Source organism: Haematobia irritans, chromosome 4 (genome assembly GCF_050003625.1).
Source record: "Haematobia irritans isolate KBUSLIRL chromosome 4, ASM5000362v1, whole genome shotgun sequence".
In the NCBI taxonomy this organism is placed as follows: Eukaryota; Metazoa; Arthropoda; class Insecta; order Diptera; family Muscidae; genus Haematobia; species Haematobia irritans.
The window spans coordinates 110263894-110289133 of NC_134400.1; the positions used below are offsets into that span (position 1 = coordinate 110263894).

Below are 25240 nucleotides of genomic sequence, written 5' to 3' on the forward strand. Positions count from 1 at the left end.
TATATAGAGTTTGAATTGGTGACCTAAATATCATCGTCCGATTATTAAATTTGTTTCATAAAAAAGGAAAATATACATAATTGTAGTTATAAAATACATAGATTAAAATGGGAAATTAAACAAAATTGGCGATTATTATAATTGTAGTATATTGGAGAAGGTAAAATGATAATGCTTTAAGTTTTTGCACTGTTACCGTTATGCCACTTTAGTGACAAATTTTGCCACTCTTTTTGGGCGGAGCTAAATGAAAATGGCCGTTTTAAATATTTGTTCCACCTTTGCTACTTTTTTAATTAATTCATTCTACTACTTGTTAAATAATTCCTTCTTCAGTACCATAGTTTTCGTATATTTTGATCCCGGATCCCTTTAAATATAAGGATGTAATCCAACTAATGCGCACGTTTACTTCTCGAACAATATCCTCATCAAGCGGACAATTTTGATTGTTGGGTTTATTTAGATCTAATTTGAAAAAAAACGTGTCTTTATAATCTCATAGAATAAACTTGCAAAATTCATTTAACAAGTTAAACCCTAAAATTTAAGGGAGCCACCGTGGTGCAATGGTTAGCATGCCCGCCTTACATACACAAGGTCGTGGCTTCGACCGAATACCAAAAAATTTTTCAGCGGTGGATTATCCCACCTCAGTAATGCTGGTGACATTTCTGAGGGGTTCAAAGCTTCTCTAAGTGGTTTCACTGCAATGTGGAACGCCTTTCGGACTCGGCTATAAAAAGGAGGTCCCTTGTCATTTGAGCTTAACATGGAATCGGGAAGCACTCAGTGATAAGAGAGAAATTCACCAATGTGGTATCACAATGGACTGAATAGTCCAAGTGAGCCTGATACATCGGGCTGCCACCTAACCTAACCTAAACTCTAAAATTAGTGTACCAACTTTTATTGCACGTGTCACTTTGTATACCACTTTATAGAAATTCTCTAAGGTAACGCTGAACCCAAGCAATTTATAGGTACGACTTAGAAAATATGCCAGGTGCTTATGTTCTTTTTTCTGGACTACCGGCTACGAATTGACTATATGATACAAATGGGATATTAGAAACAGAATTTTCGTTAACGAAGACGTTTTTGATTTTATTTACTTTTACTCTAATTTTTTTTTTGAAACGTTACTTACGACTTATAATACTCATGAGTCATCAGAGTTGGCGTGGAATAGGAATGTTTCCAAATGGAATATGTAGATCGAGTAGAAGTTGATTTATGAATTGACCATAGGCTGTTTGAACATCTTTTAAAGAGCGTTTTATGTAAAATGACATTATTTCAATTAACTGATAAACGGTAAAATATTTATTTTTATTTATTTATTCATTCAATATCATACAAAGGCCTATTATGCTCGTCGATCAAATAACTTAAAACAAATTGAAAAATTATTTTAAATAGAAGCATTTATATAACAACTTTAGTACATAACCACAATGTCAAATTTATGTTAAACTATTGCCCTCCTGTATCGTGTCGTCAACATCTTGCCGCTCAATGACATCGGAAAGCCTCTGTAGAGAAACGTTTTTACCCAAAATCTCCATCATTTCGGCTACACCCGGACCTTCCTGAAAATAACAAACAAAATAATTTTATAAAATATATGTTTGCTAGATAATACAACACAAAACTTCACTGATGTGACCAAATATTTTTTCTAAATAAGTACGACGTATTGCGATCACAAGAAAATGTAAGAAAAATATTCATATCCATTAGTTGGTTTCTTTTTTTTCGTTAGGGGTTCTTGAGTTCGTTTATTGATGATAATGTAGTGTATTAAACTTACCTTTAAGCCACTTAAAGCTGATCGTAAGCACTTCATGAGAATGGGGAATTTTATATTATTTTCCTGGCAGTAACTTTTCAGGGCCGTGTTCAGACTGTCTTTTTCAAAATTTTCTTTTGATAACACGTTAAGTAGTGTGTCTATATGGTCTGTGAAATACACGTATAGTAAAAAAAATAAGATTTATCTCTGCACCATGTTTTCAAAGTTTACCTTTACTAATTGCATCAAGTTTGAAACTACTAGGTTTAACCCACAGAAAACTTAGTTTTGGTGTTGTTAAATCTTTAATAAATGTTAAACGTTTTGATGCCCAATTCAGTATATTTAATATATGTGCTGCATTAAGATCTAAATTAGATCTGAAATTTTGAAAAGAAATATGTATTTGTTTCATAGAGAATTAATAATACAAAGGGCCTTTTTGAAAACTTACTCTTTGGGATAAGTTGTTTTGATTAAATTTTGTACCATTTCTACCAAATCATTGGCGCTCTTCTCGTGCCCAAGTAATTCAGTTATGTGCAATCGATTGAATTCATCTAGAAGATCTGGATTAAGACGACTTGGATGCGAATTAACTTTTTCGATAGTGAACTGAAAATTTCGAAACCGAGAGCATTTACTTTCATAGACATTTTATAGCATATGTAATGAACTTGTTAATTACCATTGTTGCCAATTCATCTAAGGTATAGACCTTCGGCTTGGCAAACTGCTCATGAGGGAATCCACCACCAGCAGATACAACATAATTAAGGAGTGCATTTGGAAAATAACCTTTGTCTCTGAAAGAAAGTGTCATCGTAAAGGATAACATTAATAAAAAGTTTTAAAAGCAAAAATATCAAATAAAGTTGGTTTAACAATCCGGGCATCACATAACAATGTATGTATATGATTTTGAATTTAATTTATACTTTCTTGCCTAATCCAAATTGAAAGTTTATATATGGACCCAATTCTACAAAAATATTACAACTGATCTTATATAAGAACAAAAGCAAAAAATAATTTTTGGCCAACTGCCGAAGATGATTGTTAGTAATTGCAAAGTCGGAATTAAACAAAAAACAAAAAAAAAAAAATAAAATTAAAGAAAATACGTTTTTCCAAGAAAGGTAGAAAAGATTTTTCAAACTTGGGATCGTTTTTTTATATTTGTATAATTAGAAGTGTGAACTGTCGTGGTGGTTGTCAGAATTCGATTTTCAAATGGCGGCAAAAGTTTTCGAAATTTTGATTTTGATAAAAGTGGAAAATTATAAAGTAAATTTTCCCAAAAAACGGAGTTGACACAACATCGACTAAAATGTATAATATAGTACAAATGTACCTCATGTATGATTTGAATTACATTGTTGGAGATCAAAAACATACCTGAAATTCTTTATACCAATATCCCCTTGGCGTTTGCTTAATTTTGTTCCATCAGCATTTACTAACAGAGGTAAGTGTCCATACTTGGGAGGTTTCCAACCAAATGCTCTAAAATACAGATGGAAATTCTTTAGAGTTAATATTCAAGTTTAGAATTTCCCTATCATCACACCTGTATAGTAGTAAATGTTTTGTGGTTGATATTTGCCATTCCACTCCCCGGAATACATGGCTAATTCCCATCAAATGATCGTCTATCACATTGGCAAAATGATATGTTGGAAATTGATCCGATTTCACAATAACGGGATCTCCTTCATTCTGGCTTACATTATGGTGAACTGGTCCATAAATTAAATCTTTCAGTGGCTCGTCATAATCCCGTAGCTTAAACCGTATGCAGAATGGAGTAGACTTTGTCATAAGTTCCTCAATTTGTTTGGCAGAGAGATGACGACATTTATTATCGTATTTTGGAACTTGTCTTGTACGCAGAGCTTCTTTCCGGAGTAAATCCAATCTTCTTTCCGTACAAAAGCAACGATAGGCTGAGCCGTTTTTCAATAAAGTTTCAACATGATCCCTAATTATATAGATCAAAAATTAAGACTTGATTGCACGGGAAATATTCTTCTTACAAATATAATTTAGTCCGTTGACTTTGTATATATGGTCCAAATGATCCATCAGTTTTGGAGCCCGGACCTTCATCGATCTCTATACCAGACCAGCGCAAATCTTCAATAAGACTTTCCATAGCTCCTGGTACAAGACGTGTCTGATCTGTATCCTCAATTCTAAGCAAAAATTTCCCATTGTTGTGTCTTGCATACAAGTAGTTATACAATGCCGTACGCAATCCTCCTAAATGTAAATGGCCTGTAAAATCGAGTAATTTAATTCCAGGTACTCGTTTTCAAGCTGCCTCCGAAACATACCAGTGGGACTTGGGGCAAAACGTACTCTCACTTGGGTAGAGGCAAACCTTTTAAATGCAATGTGCACAATAAATTGTGCTCGAGATATATTTTTTATTGAATACATCGTTCCCACGGAATGGTTACTAGCCTGACAACTAAAAACAATAACATCTGAACGCGATAGATGATTGAGAACAGTTTAGCCGGTAATTCAAAATGGTCAGATTATCAGCTGTTCCACTGTGGTTGCCATGATTCAAATCAAGGCTAAAGGGTGTAAAGGTAAGTATTCCCAATAAACACAAACGTTTGAAAAATACTAAAATGCAATAATTTTTCAAACATTTTTTCAAAGGATTAGGGTAATATTCAAGTTGAGAAATTGTTGAGAAAATCGCGTTCTCAACAAAAAACAGACATTACCCTCAACAGTAAAATTCAACACAATAGCAATAATCTCTCAATTGTAATCCTCAAATTGAAATGCATTGGTACTCAATAATTTCTCAAACAGTTTTCAATGTGAGACAAATTAAAAACTAATATTGCTGCGAATATTTTCTAACCACAATTTGCATGAAAGTCAATCCCAGTTCTTACTGAAAGTCAACACTAAATTTCTAGTGATTTTGTACATTTTATTAATTTTTTTCGTTAAAAATATAATAATATTAAAAATAACATTAACAATATAAAAAAATAATAATATGTTATAATACCAATCAAAACATAATTATCTTATTAAAGGTATTAATAACTAAAACTATCAATACAACTTTAAATAACTTAAACATTCTTCATGTATAATTTCCCCCATAATGTTGGTGTCACATAACTATTAATTAATTAATTATTAATTAATATGCTGACAATTTCAAATAATAACTATCGAGGAACTTGCTGGCCTGCGTGTTAGAATAGATTCCATCAAGAGGAATTCACAAAATATCAAACTGATGACGGAATGTAAATTTATGTTATGCACATTTTCATCCAGAAGTTCTTGATTTAGGAACTGTTGCACTTTGTTTTAATTGGTTGCACTTTGCAAGTTTTCTGGAATCTTTTCTTTGTTGTTTCCTTCATCATTTTTTCACCGGTCAACATCTTCCAAGAATATAACATCCAATGATTTTAGTTTTCTGCAAAACAATCGAGTTTTGTGATTTCCATTACGTTTTCATTTCACTTTTTATTTTGACTTACCAATTATAATTACCGTTTTGGATTAATTTCAGTTTTATGTCAATAAAAATAACTGACCACGTACTTCGTGGCACAAAATGTATTGAAAACCACAAAATTCCTCAAGAACGTTGGTGTCACAAAATTGTTGTAAAACTCATTAAAATTCAGGAAATTAGCAAGGAACTTGGTGACTAGAGAGTTAGAATAAATTTCCAGCAATTTCAATTCACAAAATATCAAATTAAACCGATGATGCGATGTAAATTAAACTATAGGCGTGATGCGAATTATCACCCAGTAGTTGATATGGAAAAGCATAAATACCAAGTTTAATTCATTGTACTTTGATTTATGGAAACTTTCTCTTTTCGATAAGCCACCATCATTTTTCATTGGTCAACCTCTTAATGTTTCCAAGAATGCAGCATCCAAATATTTTAGTTGTCTGCAAAGAGATTTGAGTTTAGTGACTTCCTTAAAGTTTTCATTTCGTGTTTTAGTTTTACTTACCAATTATTATAAGCAATTTCAATTGATTATTAAAAAATTTCCACATTTTTGTATTTCTTCCACGAACTTTGTTGTCCAAAGTAGTATTGAAAACCATGTGGTTTTTTCGTTGCATTTCAGGGTAGTGTTTTGTCAAAGTTTTCTCCAATTATCTTCAACACATTTTCAAAGTTTTCGTCAACATTTTGCCAAATTGGTTGTAATTCGCAAACAATTTGAAGATGAATTGAAGATGAGCTTTTTCAAGTCAAGTTGAATTTATGTTGAAAATGATATTTACCCTCAAACTGAAGAGGTGTTGCATTTGAAAAACGCTCATCCTGTGTTTATTGGGTTATGTTAGCTTTTCGAGTTGAAATTTTCGTGATTAAATTATTAATGCTATACAATATAAAGCAGATAAATTAAATCAATTGATGAGCGTTTTCTTCTTCCTCTAAAATTCGGCAAGACATTATGGGAATAGGTTTGTTTTCATTTATAATTTTGATTATTTCACACCCAGAAAACAAATTCGTTGCCTCAATCGAATTACTTGCCAACCGAAAGCGGGTGGTCCCATCAACTATCAATGATATCTGTCAGCACAACTAACATTTGGCAACTGTAACTGCATGGTAGTATGTTGGACCAACTTTGCATTGGTTGTTGCAATCTCATATTGTTTAGTTTGTTGGTGCAACCGCCCTCCATGTTATTTATTATTACCCTAACAAATTGTTAGATATACTTACCAAATTCCAATATTAAATGAAAAGCGCAGATTATGTCGAGAATTTATTTATTTATTACAAGATTTACAATCATAATAAATTATGAAAATAAATATAAAAAAAGATTAATTGGTAACAACAATGGTTTGTGACCTATATGTGAGATCAATTTACAGAGGGATGAAATAATGTTTGTCTATTTTTATAGGGGTATTTTTATATACCAATGGTAAATGTTTATTATGTGGTCAAACTACAAAAACTAATTCAATATATACCTACCAGAGATTTCCTCCATAAGCCTTAGATATAAATACAGATCGACTTAGAAACGCCGTTGAGTCGTTCTAGAATTTTATGTGCTTGATACAATAAAAAAACTCGCTTGCCAGAAAAACCCTGTAGGAAATTGAGGTGACTTTAAGTAAATAAATTAGTCATAACTGAGTCACAGGTGACTCAAATCCTAACTCATTTCCCATGTAAAATCCTATTCAGTTTTAACACGTGTTGTCATTGGAGCGAGTCAGTCCTCAATCAAACCTGCATAAGTTAGCTCAAAGTGAGTTAGCTTTAGGCTGATATTTTTTTTTTCATTTTTATTTATTTATATGTTATACTAATATATGAGCATACTATGAGTTAGCTCTTAACTGATTAGTTTATGGTGAGCTCTTTGTGGATAATAAAATATTTTGTTTTGTTTTATTATTTTTGATTCATTTTATTTTGAATTAATTAAAAAACAATAACAATTCAGATTTTTTTAAATTATTTTACAATAAATAAATTATAACGTAAGTAAAAATTCGGATAATATTAGTTGAGTTCATCTTGTCTTGAGTTTGAGTGTTGTGTTAATTTTCTCGTTTAACTCAGAGGGAGTTGTACCTACTTTTGTAATGACGCACACTGAATGGAAGTGGCATTCGTCAGGGAGGTCCAAAAGGCTTTAGTGTATTTCCAAATATCTTCGTCCTCAAACAGTCATTTAACACTTTTATTCGAAGTTTCCATTTATTCCTTCACTGATAATGATTGGTTCTAGTGGAAATAAGGAACGTTTAATTATTAAATTGCGTTTGAATTATGAATTTCTATGCTACTTACCGCTAACCGTGACAAAAAATTACAAAAGTTCTCTGAAAATAGAAGCTAAATTGAAACAAATATAAAAAGCCAAATCCAAATTGACAGTTATAGAAGCCAATACATATTTTTTGTTTGTTTATTTTAATTGTTTCCATGACTTTACTTCACTTAAATATGAATCAGCTAAGAGTGAGTAAAAAGGTAACTCATTGCTGATCGAGAAAAAGTGAGTTTGGGAAAAATTCAATTGACTCAAGACTGCATAAATAATGAGTTAGCTTAAAGTCGCCTCAAATTAGTTATTAAAAAGTTAGTTTGATTTTGAGTGAGTTCGAGACATTCCTACAGGGAAGTATTTGCGTTTGTTGGTGTATGAAGCCTGAAAATTGTATAGAAACTTTTATAATATGCTGTTTTTACACTTGTTAATGCGAAAAATTTTATTCAATTTATTGCGGTCTATTATTAAATTAAAATGTTGGCAGGGAAAATACCTCTTTAAACATGTCTTAGATTCGATGCTTTGAAGGTGAATACTTTATAAGGAGAGTTGAGTTTATGTTGAGGTGGGACTCACCCTCAAATTGGTATTCTGTTGCATTTTGAAAAATGCTCATCTTTAAAATCTTCCTCCGGAAAACTGGACAACGGAAAAAATGCTCATCTTTATGTTAATTCACCATGATTACAGCTGTTGACCAATAAGAAAAATAACTGTTCCCACATTTTGTTTATGTTTTATTGTGAATGGTTGCGAATTTCACAACTGGTTGTAAACAAAACAATCACACGTGGGGTCCTCTCAATTAACTTACAACAACAAAAGTTCGCGGCAGCTTTTATTTTCTGTTAATTTTTTTTATTTTCTCGTGTTTGTTTTATCGTTGTTTTAATCGCCTAAAATGCCTATCGTCGATCCCTCGCATTTGGTAAAACTCCAGAAGAATATTGAACTCGTTCGTAATATTTGTATTCTCGCCCATGTTGATCATGGAAAGACAACTTTGGCGGATTCCCTTGTGGCCAGTAATGGTATCATTTCGCAACGTATGGCTGGCAAACTACGGTATATGGACAATCGTCAGGATGAACAGGAGCGTGGCATTACCATGAAAAGCAGCAGTATATCATTATACTATCAAAGTGTAGCAGAAAATCTGCCCAGAGATTTCCTAATAAATCTAATAGATTCCCCTGGCCATGTAGACTTCTCAAGTGAAGTGTCAACAGCGGTGCGGTTGTGTGATGGCGCCATAGTCGTTGTGGATGTTGTAGAGGGTGTATGTCCTCAAACCAGAGCATGTCTGCAGCAAGTCTATATTGAAAAATTGAAACCGGTTTTGGTGCTTAACAAAATAGACCGCTTGATAATGGAGAAACAAATGACACCGCTTGATGCGTACTTCCATATACTACAAGTTTTGGAACAAGTCAATGCTGTTCTCGGTAGTATATTTGCATCAGATGTCCTGGCAAAAGAGGACATAACTCAAAAAGATAACTACGAGTCTGCCTTGGAAGATAGTGATGACTCAAATTTGTATTTTAATCCGTCCTCGGGAAATGTTGTTTTTTGTTCAGCCTATGATGGCTGGGCCTTTGGAATTAAAGATTTCGCTACAACCTATGCGGGACGCTTGGAAATGACAGCAGAAAATTTGGAACAAGTGCTATGGGGTGATTACTATTACAATGCAAAGAAGAAATGTGCCTTACCTGGGGCCCAAGAAAAAGCCAAGAAGCCAATGTTCGTACAATTTATATTGGATAATATTTGGAGTTTATACGATACAATAGCTGTGAGAAAGGATAAAGATAAGATACCTGGTATGAAACACATTTGGATCTTTAGTATGAAAAATAATAAAGTTTGATTTTTTTCAGTTATTGCCGAAAAACTAGGTATTAAATTACAAGCCCGTGATCTACGTGTAGCTGATGTGAAAGCTCAAATTAAAACTGTGCTTGGCCAATGGCTGCCCATAGATCGGTGTATTTTAGAAATGGTTGTGAAGCATGTTCCCGCACCCAATACCATTACTGATGAACGTGCTCAACGCTTGCTCTATCCTGAAAATGTGGATCTATGTTCCTATCCATCACAATCGTTGGCATTAAAAGAAGATTTCAAACGATGTCAAGCAAATTCGGAAAACGTCATTGTCTTTGTTTCGAAAATGACTCCCGTTCATGTACAAAGTTTACCACAAAACAAACCGAAACGATTAACTGATCAAGAGTTGCAGGCTCGACGCGATGAGGTTCGTAAACGTATCGAAGAACGAAAACAAATGGCTTCTACCCAGTTGTCGGAGGGTGTTGAAAATCTAACAACTGGAGTTCAGCAAATGTCAATGAAAGAAAAGCAAATAGCAGAAGAAGAGGCCCAGCAAAAAGAAGATGCATGCAAAGCGGCCGAAGAAAAGCTGGAGGAAGAGAAAATTGATTTCGTATTTGTGGCCTTTGCCCGTATATTTAGTGGAACAATAAGAAAGGGCATGAAATTGTATAATCTCGCCCCAAAACATGATCCCAGAAATGAAGAGTAAGTAGACTTGCAATGACTCAAATATCGTTAAAAAAACTTGGAAACTGAAGTAGTTTCTGAAGAATCCATGTAGTATTCGCCAATGATCGATTACTACCGACATTGTCATAAAAATTTTTCCGAAAAATATAGCAGTAAAATATATTGATGCACATTTCTCTAAATACTCTTCTACAAGATAAAACTTGGTCAATATTGCGATTATCTTCCCATTCTGGTTTATGAAATTGACGAAATGCTTATTTTTCTTCTCTTCATATAATTCAAACTACAAACAAACGGAACAGGGAGATAGTATATAATATAATATTCGGCAACAGCGCCACCTACAGATGAATAACGAACACAACCAAATAAAGCCATACAATACCCGACAGGATTTAGGCAATTGGTATTATTCAAAAGTCCTCTGAAACGTTGTGTTGGGGTATATATGAGACAGTGCTCCTTGAGAGAAATGTTTTCATATATAGAAAATAGATGGAAAAGCGGTTCAATGAGAAAAATTGGGTTTGAGCCATGTAGACAAATATTCCTAAATTTGTTTGGGTTTTCAATATATTCGACTTATTTGATCTATACCAAATACTCGGGTTTATACCAAATACTCGGGCTTTGTAAAACTACTAAACGAGGTACGACAACTTATAATTTTCTGTTCCATTCAAAGGAGTTTTTTTAAGCATTATGCACATTATAAGTTAAGTCCGAAGGCATAATCGATACTGCTGCATGTTTATGGGATCGATACCACATTTACCGATTATTTAGTCATCTTCGACAAGTCGTATAGATCCGACACACTGTAAGAATCTTTACAAACACCGACATTCTGTCCGGAATAACTTATAGTCTGCAAAGCGTATTAGCAGATAATGGTGCTAAGGCTTAATTTCCTGGTGTATTGCAGTGGGTAGGAGTCTAATATTTCGAATAGCGAAAAGATTACCTGATCAGTGTAGTGTTTTTCAGGCTGAAATATTAGCAATAAGAGAATTGGTGAATTGGCTGAGAAGTAATGCTCCACGCAATATTGGCATTAATATATACTCGGACAGTCAACCTGCAATAAAATCCTTGGACTTTGTGTTCCTCAACTCGAAAACGGCCATCGACTGCCGCAAATCTCTCAATGAGATGGCTGAGCAGCACAATATTCACATAATATGGGTGCCTGGCCACAGGAACATACCGGGGAACTGCGAAGCAGATGAGTTAGCAAGGCTAGGAACTACCTTACATATTCCAGGGGAACTAGTATCTGTAGGTGTGCCTCTGGCTACCTGCAAGCTCTTACTAAGTGAGAAGGCTGTCATGATGGCAAATGTTCGATGGGAGAATTGTAAGGGTTGTAACGACACCAAGCAAATATGGCCCCATTTAAACATTTAAACTTAAACCGCACACTAGATATGCTAGTGTTCTCGAGACGCCAGATTTCACTCCTGATATCTGCTATAACGGGTCGCTGCCTGATAGGCGATTTTGCAAAAACTATTGGTGCGAAGTATAATGACTATTGTATAAGCTGTCATGATGCGGAGGAAAAGGAATCAATAAAACACCTCTTGTGTGAGTGTCCTGCATTTTGTGTAAGGCGTAAGCAAATTTTAGGGGCATATAGGTTCAGATTACTGGCGGACCTGGAAAACGTTAACTAAGCAGTCTGCTAATGTTTTTGGAACAATCTGGTTGGTTCAAAAGAATAAAATAATCGAGAAGGTTCAACGGTTAAAACTAGAAGTGACCATATGTAATAGGTACTTTTAGTTAATGTGGTATCACAATGGACTGAATAGTCTAAGTGAGCCTGAATCTTAATCGGGCTGCCACTTTAACCTAACCTTAACCTAACCTAATGTTTTGTTTTTAAGTCTATTTTTAGTCAACGATAACTAGTTTCGAAAACGAAATTAAAACTGGACGATTTTAGACTCGAACTATTAAAAAAAAACCATATATATATATATATATATATATATATATATATATATATATATATATATATATATATATATATATATATATATATATATATATATATATATATATATATATATATATATATATATATATATATATATATATATATATATATATATATATATATATATATATATATATATATATATATATAAATAGTAATTTTATAAAATAATCAAAAAATTGCTTCTGTCTTTCTTTGGCTTAAATCTACTTTAGTCCAAGTGGTCCGATTGTTCCAATTTTTGGCCACCGTGTAGACTTTTCGATTCTAAACACAAAATGTAATATATCACTTTTTGTCGGAAACACCTATTTTCGCAGTTACGGACCCCTAAAGTTTTCATTGTCACGTATATTGGATTTAGTATCCATCGCACATAATCATCCTAAAAGTAATATAGTTAGATTTACATGGACCCGGTGAGGTCCTGGGTTCGCGTTAGCCCACTTTGGACTCTGTCCATAGGAGAAAGTTTCAAACCCCTGCCGAAGGCCGGCTACCTATTCTCTTTGGGTTCGCGTTAGCCCACTTTCGACCCTGTCCATAGAAGAAAGTCTCAAACCCTGGCCGAAGGCCGTCCACCTATACCCACTTTAAGGGTCGGTATCTCGAAAAAAACGCTCTTCCGACAAAATTTTTACTTAATATTTTCTGCTTAAAATGTACTATTTTTACCAAATACGCAAAAAACGGAATTTTATTCATTTCATAAAAAATTGCTGTCAGAATTAACAAAAATATAAAGGAAAATACAGATTTTCAGATGTCGATATCTCAAAAACTAGGCTTTTCCGCCAAATTTTTTACTTTACATTTTCGATTTGAAATCCCTTCTCCTACACTCAAAAAAAAAATAATTGTTTTTTTTAACAACTTGTACTAAAGTAGATTTGTTCCATTTTTTTTCTCGTTTAATCGAAGTTCTGTTTAACGAATAAACTATTAAGCGAAAATCCAATTTAACGACCGTCCAAATTCGTAACATTGAGTATTCGAAAAAACTAACGAGTGAACAAATTTTACGTTTAATTTTATGAAAAATAAAAATAAGACTTCAATGAGATTAGTTGTAATTACGCGATACAGACCGTATATTAAAAATAATACAGAATATATAGACCGTATATTAAAAATAATAAGTCGAAATAAACATTCTTTAGACAAAAATCAATATTTAGGTTAGGTTAGGTTAAAGTGGCAGCCCGATTAAGTTTCAGGCTCACTTAGACTATTCAGTCCATTGTGATACCACATTTAACTAAAAGTACCTATTACATATGGGCACTTTTAGACTTAACCACTGAACCTTCTCTATTATTTACTTTTGTTGAACCAACCAGATCAATATTTGAAACTTCTATAAAGTAAGACATTTCTAAGATTGCAATAGGTATATTTTAAATACAACAAGGAAAAAAGAGGTTGTTCGACAGACACTGAGAGATGAGAGAACATCCGTGGTTTTAGTATATGGTATCTAACAACAGTGCCAGAATTGGTCCATATCGGTCCATAACTATATATAGCCCCCATGTAAACTGTTCTCCATCCGATCCGGTTCAAATTTGCAACGTGGTGTTAGTATTGGTCTCTAACATCCATGCAAAAATTGGTCCACATCGGTTCACAATTATATATAGCCCCCATATAAACCGATCCCCAGATTTGGGTTGCGGAGCCTCTAAGAGAAGTAAATTTCATCCGATCCGGTTGAAATTTGGAACATGGTGTTATTATATGGTCTCTAACTACCGTGGTCCATATCGGTCCATAATTATATATAGGCCCATATAAACCGTTCTCGAGATTTGACCTCCGGAGCCTTTTGGAGGAGCAAAATTCATCCGGTCCGGTTCAAATTTGGAACGTGGTGTTAGTATATGGCCGCTAACAACCATACCAAAATTGGTCCATATCGGTCTATTGTTATATATAGCCGATCTCCAATCACACAAAAATAGAAATAGAAAATTTTGTCAAAACTATATTTCTATAGAAAATTTTATCAAAATTTTATTTCTATAGAAAATTTTGTGAAAATTTTGTGAAAATTTTGTGAAAATTTTGTGAAAATTTTGTTTCTATAGAAAATTTTGTTAACATTTTATTTCTATAGAAAATGTTGTCAAAAAATTTTTTTTTCTATAGAAAATTTTGTCAAACTGAATTATATACGTATTTAATCGGACTTTTTTTATTTAATATATACCACGTATGGACTTACTTACAAGTTAGAAGACGGTGTTAGGAGGTTTTAAGATACATTGCCATCGGAAAGCGTTACCGCAACTCAAGTAATTCGATAGTTGATGGCAGTGTTTAGAAGAAGTTTCTACGCAATCGATGGTGGAGGGTACAGAGGCTTTGGCCTGGCCGAACTTACGGCCATATATACTTGTTTTATATTTATTTTCATAATTTATTATGATTGTAAATCTTGTAATAAATAAATAAAAAATTTAATCCAATTTCATTTTGAACATCTCATTAAAGACAATTATATAATTTTTTTGATTTTATATTTCTACAATATTCATTCCTACTCAAGTATTGTTCATCTTACAGCATTACTTGCCATATTTTGATCCAATGTAATCGGCGAGTGAAGTCATTTTCGAGATTTGGTTACGAGAGTCAATAAGTGGTTATTTTACATCAAACCAATTCATTGGCGACGCTAATACCTTCAAGAAATCCATTTTTAATTATTTTTCAAACTCATCGTAGCTTTCTATTGTCTTCACTGAGTTTTTAAATTTAACTTTTATAACATTTATTTTTACCTTTAAAATTTTGTTTTTATTATTTTTTTCATTTATTTACTTTTTTGGTTTTTGTCCATAAATTTTGTTTTAATTAATTATTTATTATTTTAATTAAATACTCATTTATTTTTCTACCCACCACCATAAAATGGTGACGGGGGTATAATAAGTTTGTCATTCCGTTTGTAACACAGCGAAATATCGATTTCCGACTATATAAAGTATATATATTCTTGATCAGGGAGAAATTCTAAGACGATATAAGCATGTCCGTCTGTCCGTCTGTCTGTCTGTTGTAATCACGCTACAGCCTTCAATAGTGGCGCTATCGTCCCGAAATTTGGCACAGATTAGTTTTTTGTTTGCAGGCAGGTCAAGTTCGAAGATGGGCTATATCGGTCCAAGTTTTGATATAGTCCCCATATATACCGACCTCCCGATTTGGGGTCTTGGGCCTATAAAAACCGTCGTTTTTATCAGATTTGTCTGAAATTGGAAATCTAGAGGTATTTTGGGACCATAAAAAAGTGTGTGGAAAATGGTCCGTATCGGTCCATGTTTTAGTATAGGCCCCATATAGACCGATTTCCCGATTTTGCTTCTTAGGCGTCTAGAAACAGTATTTTCTATCCGATTTGCCTGAAATTGGAAATCTAGAGGTATTGTGGGACTATAAAGAGGTGTGTCGGAAATGGTCCATATCGGTCCATGTTTTGATATAGCCCCCATATAGACCGATCTCCCGATTTTGCTTCTTGGGCGTCTAGAAACTATATTTACCATCCGATTTGTCTGAAATTGGAAATCTAGAGGTATTGTGGTCCGTGTTTTGATATAGCCCCCATATAAACCAACCTCCCGATTTGGAGTCTTGGGCCTACAAAAACCGTAGTTTTTATCCAATGTGCCTGAAATTGGAATTATAGAGGTATTTGAGAACCATAAAAAGGTGTGCCATCGGTCCATATAGACCGATATCCCGATTTTGCTTTTAGGGCTTCTAGAAACTATATTTACCATCCGATTTGCCTGAAATTGGAAATCTAGAGGTATTTGAGGATCATAAAAATGTGTGTCGAAAATGGTGTTCATAGGTCCATGTTTTGATATAGCCCCCATAGAGACTGATTTCCCGATTTTGCTTCTTGGGCTTCTAGAAACTATATTTACTATGCGATTTTCCTGAAATTGAAAATCTAGAGTTCTTTTGGGACCATAAAAAGGTGTGCCGAAAATGGTGCCCATCGGTCCATTTTTTGGTATAGCCCCCATATAGACCGATCTCCCTTTTTGCTTCTTGGGCTTCTAGAAACTATATTTACCATCCGCTTTGCCTGAAAGCTACCATAAACTGTATTTATTATATGATTTGCCTGAAATTCGAAATCTAGAAGTATTTTTAGACCACAAATAAAAGTGCCGAAATTGAGGTATATCGGTCCATTTTTTGGTATAACCCCCATATAGACTGATCTCTCGATTTTTACTTCTTGGGCGTCTAGAGACTATATTTTCTGGCCGATTTGTTTGAAATTGAAAATCTGGAGGTATTTTAAGATCACAAATATGTGAGTAGCAAATGGTGCCTATCAGTCCATATTTTGGTATAGCCCCCATATACACCGATCTCCCGGTTTTATTTCTTGGGCTTCTAGAATCCGTAGTTTTTATCCGATTTGCTGGAAATTAGTAATCTATAATAAAATTTTAGACAAACGAAATTTCTTTTTCTTATAAAGTGTTTTCGTTTATTCAACGATTGTCTCTAAAATTTGTGTCAAAAGAAAACTTTGCTTGTCTAAAATTACGTTTCTCAAAAAAGAAAACACTTCTTTCAGGGTATAGCAGGCGCACTGATCATGAAAGTTGCTTCAAACTGAAAGTAAAAGTTCCAGATTTTACTCATCGTATTTAAATAAATGCGGAAAAATCTACAGATTTAAGATCAAAGCGTAATTTCAACATATACACGATATGTATATATTTTCTCTAAAACTCAAACAAAATTGGTTCTAACAAATCCAGAATCTTATCTGGTCTTCATAGGTAGAATCTTTAAAGTTTGTCTTCGGGAGCTGGCTCGTTTGGGAGAAGATTTGTCATCAAACCTCCTACAATTATATATATTATCAAGTAACCCACTACGACGAAGAGTTTTCATAGTAAACTATTATACTTGATTCATGGTGGTGGGTATTTAAAATTCGGCCCGGCCGAATTTACTGCTTTATATACTTGTTTCTATTATTATTTTTTAAATTCCTTGTTTACTATCATCTTGTTAACTAGCAATCAACTAGACTCACATACTGTAATTATAAGATTATTAATATCTTGTTGTATGCGAGCCTCGAAAATTCAATAAATTCAAATTCAAAGGGAATTGCTTTCATCGTAGGACATGCGTATTTAAATGTAATCCGAAGCGATTCCAATTTATAAGTGTTTTTTTTTCTTTTTGATTAGGATTACCTACAAGATTACCGGGTAATGAGAGTTTTTGCTGGGTAGCAGAATTTTATTTTTTTTTTTTGATGAAAGTTAATAACATGTATAAAACAAACACTAAGACGGAATTGAAGATCAGGGATATAATTTCAAAATATTAAGTTCTACCCATATGACCAAAAAATATTTATTTCAAAATATTTCTCTACTACTATACAAAAGTAACCAAATACACACAATTTCTTAACCTTCCAGATTAATTTCGTTATCATCACCTCACATAAGTGAAGTAACAATTGGTGAGTTGTATCTCTTTATGGGCGGTGAATTACTGGCTCTCGACGAAGTTCCAGCTGGTAATATTGTTGGCATTGGAGGCTTAGAAAAAGATATTGTAAAATCGGGTACCTTGAGCAGTACCATGTATAGTACTTCGTTTAGTGAAATGAGTATTATGGCAACACCAATTTTCCGTGTAGCCATTGAACCTGTGAATCCTTTGGATACACGAAAGCTTATTAAAGGACTGAAGTTGCTCAATCAAGCTGATGCCTGTGTTCAAGTTTCTGTAGAACCTACGGGGGAACATGTCATAGCCACCCTTGGAGAAGTTCATGTGGAAAAATGTGTTCATGATTTAGAAGAGAACTATGCCAAAATTAAGGTAAATGTTTCAAAACCTATAGTATCATTCCGTGAAACTATAGTACCCGAGGCCACTGTGGATATGGTGAATGAGGCCATTGTAAAGACCTCCGAAAACAAAGATATAACGAAGAAGATAGCCACCATGCAGACATTGAATAAATTATCTAATATTCGTGTAATTGCTTTGCCTTTACCCCAAACTGTTGTCGATACATTGGAGAAGTATCAAACATTCTTCAAGGAATTATCGGTAAACGTTTCGGCAAAATCATTCAATATTTCGGATAAATTTAGACAGCTACAGCAACAAATCAAGTCTCAACTCAAGACATCTTTGAAAGAATTCGATACTAAAGGGATGACTGACTTATCAACAGATCAGTTAGTTGATCGCATTTGGTCTTTGGGTCCCCGACATTGTGGTCCTAATATTTTACTTAATCTGACGGATTATCAACATCCTGCCATGTGGTATGAGTTGTCCAAAAATACTCAAGAATTCGAGGACTCGAAAATTGACGATGTTCGCCGTGATTACAACAGCTCTTTCGTAAACGGTTTTCAATTGACCACCTCAGCTGGTCCTCTTTGCGAAGAACCAATGCAAGGAGTTTGTTTTATGGTTCTCGAATGGTCAGTTGATACTAGCGAAGATCTAAATTCTAAAGCATATGGACCATTTTCCGGTAAGCGAACTTTATATTAGTTATATGTATTTTTATGGAATTCAAATGTCTTTGTATTACAGGTCAAGTTTTAACTGCCTCAAAAGAGGTTTGCCGACAAGCGTTCCAGAATCAACCACAACGTTTAGTAAGCCCAATGTACAGCTGTAGTATTGTGGTAAATGCTGAAGTATTAGGTAAGCTGGTTTCTGTGTTTTGTTTATTGTTTACTAAGAAATGGTTTTCAAATGCAATTTTATATTACTTCTGAGCTTGGCTACTACTTATTGTCCTGAGAGAAAGATATATATTTTTTAATTTAATACAAAAGCATATGCTGGTGTTGGAAGCTCGTAGAACGTATTAACCTAAGGCTGTCTAGCAGTCATTAAAAGCTCGGCACTCTTTCTTTTATACAAAAACCAAACAATCTCATTCAATCACGAAATTAATTGATCCAATTAATAATTTTTTAATTGAAATGTCGTCAATCACGAAAATGATAATATCAATCACAGTTTTAATTGAACATAAAAAAACTTGATCAAAAATTAAATGATTTCATTAGCAAATTTCAATTAATTTTTAATTGATTCAATTAACTATTTTCAATTACTTTCTTGACTGACTTACCCCAATTTCCATGAAGCTCCGTTACGATGGTATAAACAGAAAAAAGTTAAGTGTTTTGGAAATTTCCATCTCTGTTATCAACACATGTTAAATTTGGTTTCGATCTGGCAACTCCTTCATATAGAAACAGGTGTTCAAAAACGACGCATCCGCAATTTTTTTTACAATGGAAAAATTAGAAATCCGTGCTGTCATTAAATTTTTACATAAAAAAGGGTTAATAGGGACAAGAAATTCATAATGATACGGTGAATGTGTTAGGTGAAAGTGCTCCTTCACATGCAACAGTAAAAAATTGGGTTGCTGAATTTAAACCACGTAGTGGACGTCCAAAAACAGCAACAACAACAGAAATTGTAACCAAAGTGCATGATATGGTATTCAATGATCGACGAATAAAAGTGCGTGAAATTGCTAATAACAGGTTGGCTGATAAGTCCCCGGTCTGACACATAGATGGCGTCTCTAGTATTAAATGCATATTATTTGTATATAGTACCAACCTTCAAATGATTCGTGTCAAAATTTGACGTCTGTAAGTCAATTAGTTTGTGAGATAGAGCGTCTTTTGTGAAGCAACTTTTGTTATTGTGAAAAAAAAAATGGAAAAAAAGGAATTTCGTGTTTTGATAAAATACTGTCTTCTGAAGGGAAAAAATACGGTGGAAGCAAAAACTTGGCTTGATAATGAGTTTCCGGACTCTGCCCCAGGGAAATCAACAATAATTGATTTGTATACAAAATTCAAGCGTGGTGAAATGAGCACGGAGGACGGTGAACGCAGTGGACCGATAGAGGTGGTTACCGACGAAATTATCAAAAAATCCACAAATTGATTTTGAATGACTGTAAAATGAAGTTGATCGAGATAGCAGAGGCATTAAAGATATCAAAGGAACGTGTTGGTCATATCATTCATCAATATTTGGATATGCGGAAGCTCTGTGCAAAATGGGTGCCGCGCGAGCTCACATTTGACCAAAAACAACAACGTGTTGATGATTCTGAGCGATGTTTGCAGCTGTTAACTCGTAATACACCCGAGTTTTTCCGTCGATATGTGACAATGGATGAAACATGGCTCCATCACTACACTTCTGAGTCCAATCGACAGTCGGTTGAGTGGGCAGCGACCGGTGAACCGTCTCCGAAGCGTGGAAAGACTCAAAAGTCCGCTGGCAAGTAATGGCCTCTGTTTTTTGGGATGCGCATGGAATAATTTTTATCGATTATCTTGAGAAGGGAAAAACCATCAACAGTGACTATTATATGGCGTTATTGGAGCGTTTGAAGGTCGAAATCGCGCAAAACGGCCCCATATGAAGAAGAAAAAAGTGTTGTTCCACCAAGACAACGCATCGTGCAACAAGTCATTGAGAACGATGGCAAAAATTCATGAATTGGGCTTCGAATTGCTTCCCCACCCACCGTATTCTCCAGATCTGGCCCCAGCGACTTTTTCTTGTTCTCAGACCTCAAAAGGATGCTCGCAGGGAAAAAATTTGGCTGCAATGAAGAGGTGATCGCCGAAACTGAGGCCTATTTTGAGGCAAAACCGAAGGAGTACTACCAAAATGGTATCAAAAAATTGGAAGGTCGTTATAATCGTTGTATCGCTCTTGAAGGGAACTATGGTGAATAATAAAAACGAGTTTTGACAAAAAAATGTGTTTTTCTTTGTTAGACCGGAGACTTATCAGCCAACCTGTTATCGATGCCACACTGTCGGCAGAAATTCATTTGGGGATTTTTTTAGGGGTTTCGTTTCAACGCAAACATGATAGAATCAGAAAAAAATGCTGTGTGGAAAATTTAAAAAAATTCGTTGGAAACTGTTCGTTATAACTAGAGTTATTCGATTATTGGGTTTTAAAGTGAAATGGAAAAATCTGTAATGAAAAGTGATCGCACTTTTCTTTACGACCACTATATAATTTCCAAGTGAATACTTCATGTCACACATAGATAAAATAAAACAGCATGGTGTCAATTTCGTTCAGTTTTTATTAAAAAAATCATGTAAATTATTTAGTATAAATCTTAATTCAAGATAAGAATGTAGGTTTATAATTTTTCTAAGGGAAATTTCGTTACCCATTTAAGCCATATTAAAGGTCAATAGAATTTATGATATTACCTAATAAATGCCGCCTATGAATATTAAAAAAATAATAATAATTTTAATAATTTAAATTGTTTACTTTTCTCAAGTGATGAATAGGTTCTCTACATAGTTTATATAACCAAATGGAATTATATGCATGTATACCATTTGAATATGGATATATATATTTTTTTTTTAAATAGTAATTGTAATTATTATCGTAATAATAAATAGCTAATTAAATTTTAAGAACTAGATTATTAAATATAATTTATTGTTACTTTGTTTAAGTTAAATCGTTATTGTTTTGTTTTAAATTTAGATAAATGCACACAAATGAAACGAATTAATGAAATAATTTTACTTTCTTGTATTTCATCAAGTGAAATCTACAGAGAGTATTACTCTTGTAATAGTAGTAGAAAAGCAAATTATTTAATTAATTCATGATTGAATAAATAATCGTAATACATTTTTTGCTTTTATAAAACAAAAAATACAAATAGCCTTAAAAAATAACTTAAAACTAAGTCTGTGTGTTTGTGTAGAATATTGTATGTAATTTATAGAAAAATATTTATTACAGCTTGAATCATTACACTTTCATTTTCCACAGATTGAGAGTTGAAAGTACTATTTCAAATTAGTTCATTATTATTTTATAATCCAAAGGTTAACATTGTGATATTTAAGCATTACTTTGTTAAGAAAAAAAAATTGGAGAGTCAAATAAAATGTCCACGCTCATAGAGACATCTGCCTATGGTCGTTTGACTAATCGACCTTTGCTACAAAAATTGTATGACCCTACAATTCGACAAAACTATTTTGGTGAATTTAAAAACTCATTTTAATTATAATTCTATTTCTAAAATCTAATCGCTAATCGACTTCTACCATAGATAAAAACAGATTATCGAAAGCTCATATTTATCTGGAAAATTTATCTTAAATGTAATGTTCATTTGTGTAATTAAAAATTTTTCTATAACTTGCAAATTATATTTTTTTTTTCAAGAATATGTTTGTGTGAGTACGGTTTTCCTTCAGAGATACTGAGAAGGTTAACAACATTGGAGTATATATATTTTTTTTTTGAATATTATATATATTTTTAATATCAATAATTATTATTTCGTTCATTTGAAGTTCTTTATGTTTCAGTCACAGTATCTTTTAGTTTTTTCTTTTTTAATTTAGTAAATACACAAATAGCTTTTCTATTTATCTTTTAAAAGTTTGGAAAATGAAAATTCTATTTAAATACTACCTACACCCCTGTATCTAGACCATATATGTAAAATGTCTAAGATAACCCATTTTAATCCCACACCAAAGTTTTTTCAAATTCTATAACACGATCCCAAGGGAATTCCGGCATATCACCGTCACCATCTCCATCGACTGTGTTCTCATGTAGGGATCGCTTTTCACGTTTCAATTCTTCCGTTACATTTGTCGTTTCTTCACTCAATGTTGTTTTGGCTTCTTCACTTGCCTGAGTCGAAGTATTAATCAATAGTTTATTGTCGATTTCTGTGGCTGCTTCAATGTTATCAGTGCCATCCCTTTCATTGTTTCGTCCATAGCTGCCTCCAGGGAAATTATTTATGGATACTGGTTCTGGTCTATAATTTTGTTTGTTGTTGTTGAAACCTGAAGTGCTGCCTATACTCTCAGGACGATTTAGATATTGGTAATTAGATTGTGATCCAAATGAATCGGAGCCGTGATAATTGCTACTTGTAGCTGAATTGAATCCAGCTAAGGAGGATTGTGATGCCGATGAGGTGGATGAAATGCCTCCATATGATGGTCTACCGTAGTTGTCTTTCGATCCCCCATATTGTTGGGAACTTGTCGATCCCAAATTGCTATTCGATTGTTGGCCATATGTGGTCTGGGATGAAGGCCTGTAGAAAGGTTTTTGCAATTGATAACGCTTTGGTGGTTGTGCAGAGGGCTTGCGCACCGAATAACCAGGTTTCACACACATCATGCCAAAAACTCGAATACCGGGCACACTTGCATAGGTAGGTTGATCATGAGCCATAGGACCCTCTGGAAAAAGAAAAATTGGATTTTCATTAAATTATCGTAAAAATTGATTTTCGAAGTTAATTTTTTTAATGTAATGGCGATCGCCTAAACTTAGGCCTATTTTGAAGCAAATTATCTTGCACTCTCTTCCAATTATGAGATCGATTATGACTATTATGTTAATAATAATATCTCGTCGGAATATATACCCAGAAAGAATGAAAACTGTTTCATCGGAAATTTGAACTAATAACACTAGTTTAAACTGAAAATGTACATTTGATGTGAGGTGACTTTTCTTATATATTTTGATCTGCTAAATTCGAACATTTTTTTATAATTTTTTCTTGTGTAGTTTTCTTCTTTTTGTGTCGTTAACATTGAATATTTAATCCGCTGGCAAAAAAATTCGGGCATTAGAGGGTTAAGAGGTACTTTTCCGGCTGAAAAGGGTCACTGTAAGACATGATTTTTTTTTTTGAAAATTTGCCTTTTTGCATTGATATTTTTTGAATTACTTAAGTTAAACAGATCCAAATATACACGATTTTTCGTCATCTCAATATCTTTCATTTTAGTACGATACAATCGGACATTTCTAACTCGAGATATAATTTGTTTAGTGAAAAAAGAGAGAAAAGCTAATAATAACGGAATATCTCAAAAGCTGTTCCATAAACATTTTTTTTTAATTTTTTTCGAATTCAGCAGATCAAAATACATAAGAAAAGTCACATCTCATCAAATGTACATGAAAAAAAAATTATTTTGTAAACTAGTGTAATTAATAAAAAATAATCTACTAAAATTTGGAGAACAAACTACCAAACAATTTTTTTTGCAATATTTTATTTCTATAGAAAATTTTGTAAATATTTTATTTCTATAGAGAATTTTGTGAAAATTTTATTTATATAGAAAATTTTGCGAAAATTTTATTTATATAGAAAATTTTATTTCTACAGAAAATTTTGTAAAAATTTTATTTCTATAGAAAATTTAGTGAAAATTTGATTTCTATAGAAAATTTTGTCAAAATTTTATTTATATAGAAAATTTTGTGAAAATTTTATTTCTATAGAAAATTTTATAAAAATTTTATTTCTATAGAAAATTTTATTTCTATAGAAAACTTTGTCAACATTTTATTTCTATTGAAAATTTTGTGAAAATTTTATTTCTATAGAAAATTTTGTGAAAATTTTATTTATATAGAAAATGTTGTGCACCTTTTATTTATATAGAAAATTTTGTCAACATTTTATTTCCATAGAAAATTTTTGTCAAAATTTTATTTCTATAGAAAATTTTGTCAACATTTTATTTCTATAGAAAATTTTGTAAAAATTTTATTTCTATAGAAAATTTTGTCAAAATTTAATTTCTATAGAAAATTTTGTCAAAATTTAACTTCTATAGAAAATTTGTCAAAATTTTATTTCCAAATTAAAGGTAAAAAATACAAATTTAGGTTACAACTTAAAATTTTATTTCTATAAAAAATTTTGTCAAAAATTTATTTCTATAGAAAATTTTGTCAAAATTTTATTTCTATAGAAAATTTTGTCAAAATTTTATTTCTATAGAAAATTTTGTCAAAATTTTATTGCTATAGAAAATTTTGTCAAAATTTTATTTCTATAAACAATTTTGTCAAAATTTTATTTCTATAGAAAATTTTGTCAAAATTTTATTTTTTTTTTCCTCTGTTGGTTAAGCTACTCTTGTAGTTTAGTCAATGTATGGTTTTAAGCTGAAATAAAAAAACGACAACAATTTTATTTCT

General features: G+C 32.7%; 3 protein-coding genes and 2 long non-coding RNA genes across 5 annotated transcripts in view; 1 reads left to right on the forward strand and 4 right to left on the reverse strand.

Moving 5' to 3' along the window:
- Positions 1–1323: 1323 nt before the first annotated feature.
- Positions 1324–4288, reverse strand: GluRS-m (putative glutamate--tRNA ligase, mitochondrial). The gene is made up of 9 exons (XM_075306436.1): positions 4132–4288; positions 3832–4072; positions 3366–3776; positions 3194–3301; positions 2484–2601; positions 2250–2410; positions 2027–2175; positions 1814–1962; positions 1324–1592 (listed from the first exon to the last, which is right to left on the reverse strand). Exons 1-9 carry the CDS (start codon positions 4235–4237, stop codon positions 1467–1469), a joined length of 1569 nt encoding a protein of 522 aa, XP_075162551.1. The 5' UTR covers positions 4238–4288; the 3' UTR covers positions 1324–1466.
- A 490-nt stretch (positions 4289–4778) lies between these two features.
- Positions 4779–6147, reverse strand: LOC142234274 (uncharacterized). Its single transcript, XR_012721603.1, has 3 exons — positions 5812–6147; positions 5320–5746; positions 4779–5255 (listed from the first exon to the last, which is right to left on the reverse strand). It is a non-coding gene; the product is annotated as an uncharacterized LOC142234274 (long non-coding RNA).
- Positions 6148–7217: 1070 nt separating this feature from the next.
- On the reverse strand, positions 7218–8268 carry LOC142234239 (uncharacterized). The gene is made up of 3 exons (XR_012721595.1): positions 8111–8268; positions 7635–7995; positions 7218–7568 (listed from the first exon to the last, which is right to left on the reverse strand). It is a non-coding gene; the product is annotated as an uncharacterized LOC142234239 (long non-coding RNA).
- Positions 8269–8371: 103 nt separating this feature from the next.
- LOC142235715 (elongation factor-like GTPase 1) lies at positions 8372–18948 on the forward strand. Its single transcript, XM_075306975.1, has 4 exons — positions 8372–9443; positions 9501–10161; positions 17620–18698; positions 18761–18948. Exons 1-4 carry the CDS (start codon positions 8519–8521, stop codon positions 18946–18948), a joined length of 2853 nt encoding a protein of 950 aa, XP_075163090.1. The 5' UTR covers positions 8372–8518.
- Positions 18949–21443: 2495 nt separating this feature from the next.
- Positions 21444–25240, reverse strand: part of dsx-c73A (doublesex cognate 73A) — a 249029-nt gene continuing 245232 nt past the window's right edge. The window contains exon 5 of the mRNA XM_075306111.1: positions 21444–23475. Within this exon, the coding sequence (XP_075162226.1) occupies positions 22736–23475 (740 nt within the window). The 3' untranslated portion in view covers positions 21444–22735. The remainder of the gene's footprint in view (positions 23476–25240) is intronic.

What these genes read in the sequence shown, in the direction of transcription:
- GluRS-m (XM_075306436.1), bottom strand. Translation starts at nt 4,237, where the DNA reads ATGTATTCAATAAAAAATATATCTCGAGCACAATTTATTGTGCACATT. An exon ending in TTTTGCCCCAAGTCCCACTG is followed by an intron (nt 4,073 to 4,131) that starts GTATGTTTCGGA and finishes TCGATTTTACAG; the next exon opens with GCCATTTACATTTAGGAGGA. An exon ending in TAGATGAATTGGCAACAATG is followed by an intron (nt 2,411 to 2,483) that starts GTAATTAACAAG and finishes CGAAATTTTCAG; the next exon opens with TTCACTATCGAAAAAGTTAA.
- LOC142235715 (XM_075306975.1), top strand. Translation starts at nt 8,519, where the DNA reads ATGCCTATCGTCGATCCCTCGCATTTGGTAAAACTCCAGAAGAATATT. An exon ending in GGATAAAGATAAGATACCTG is followed by an intron (nt 9,444 to 9,500) that starts GTATGAAACACA and finishes GATTTTTTTCAG; the next exon opens with TTATTGCCGAAAAACTAGGT. An exon ending in AGCATATGGACCATTTTCCG is followed by an intron (nt 18,699 to 18,760) that starts GTAAGCGAACTT and finishes TTTGTATTACAG; the next exon opens with GTCAAGTTTTAACTGCCTCA.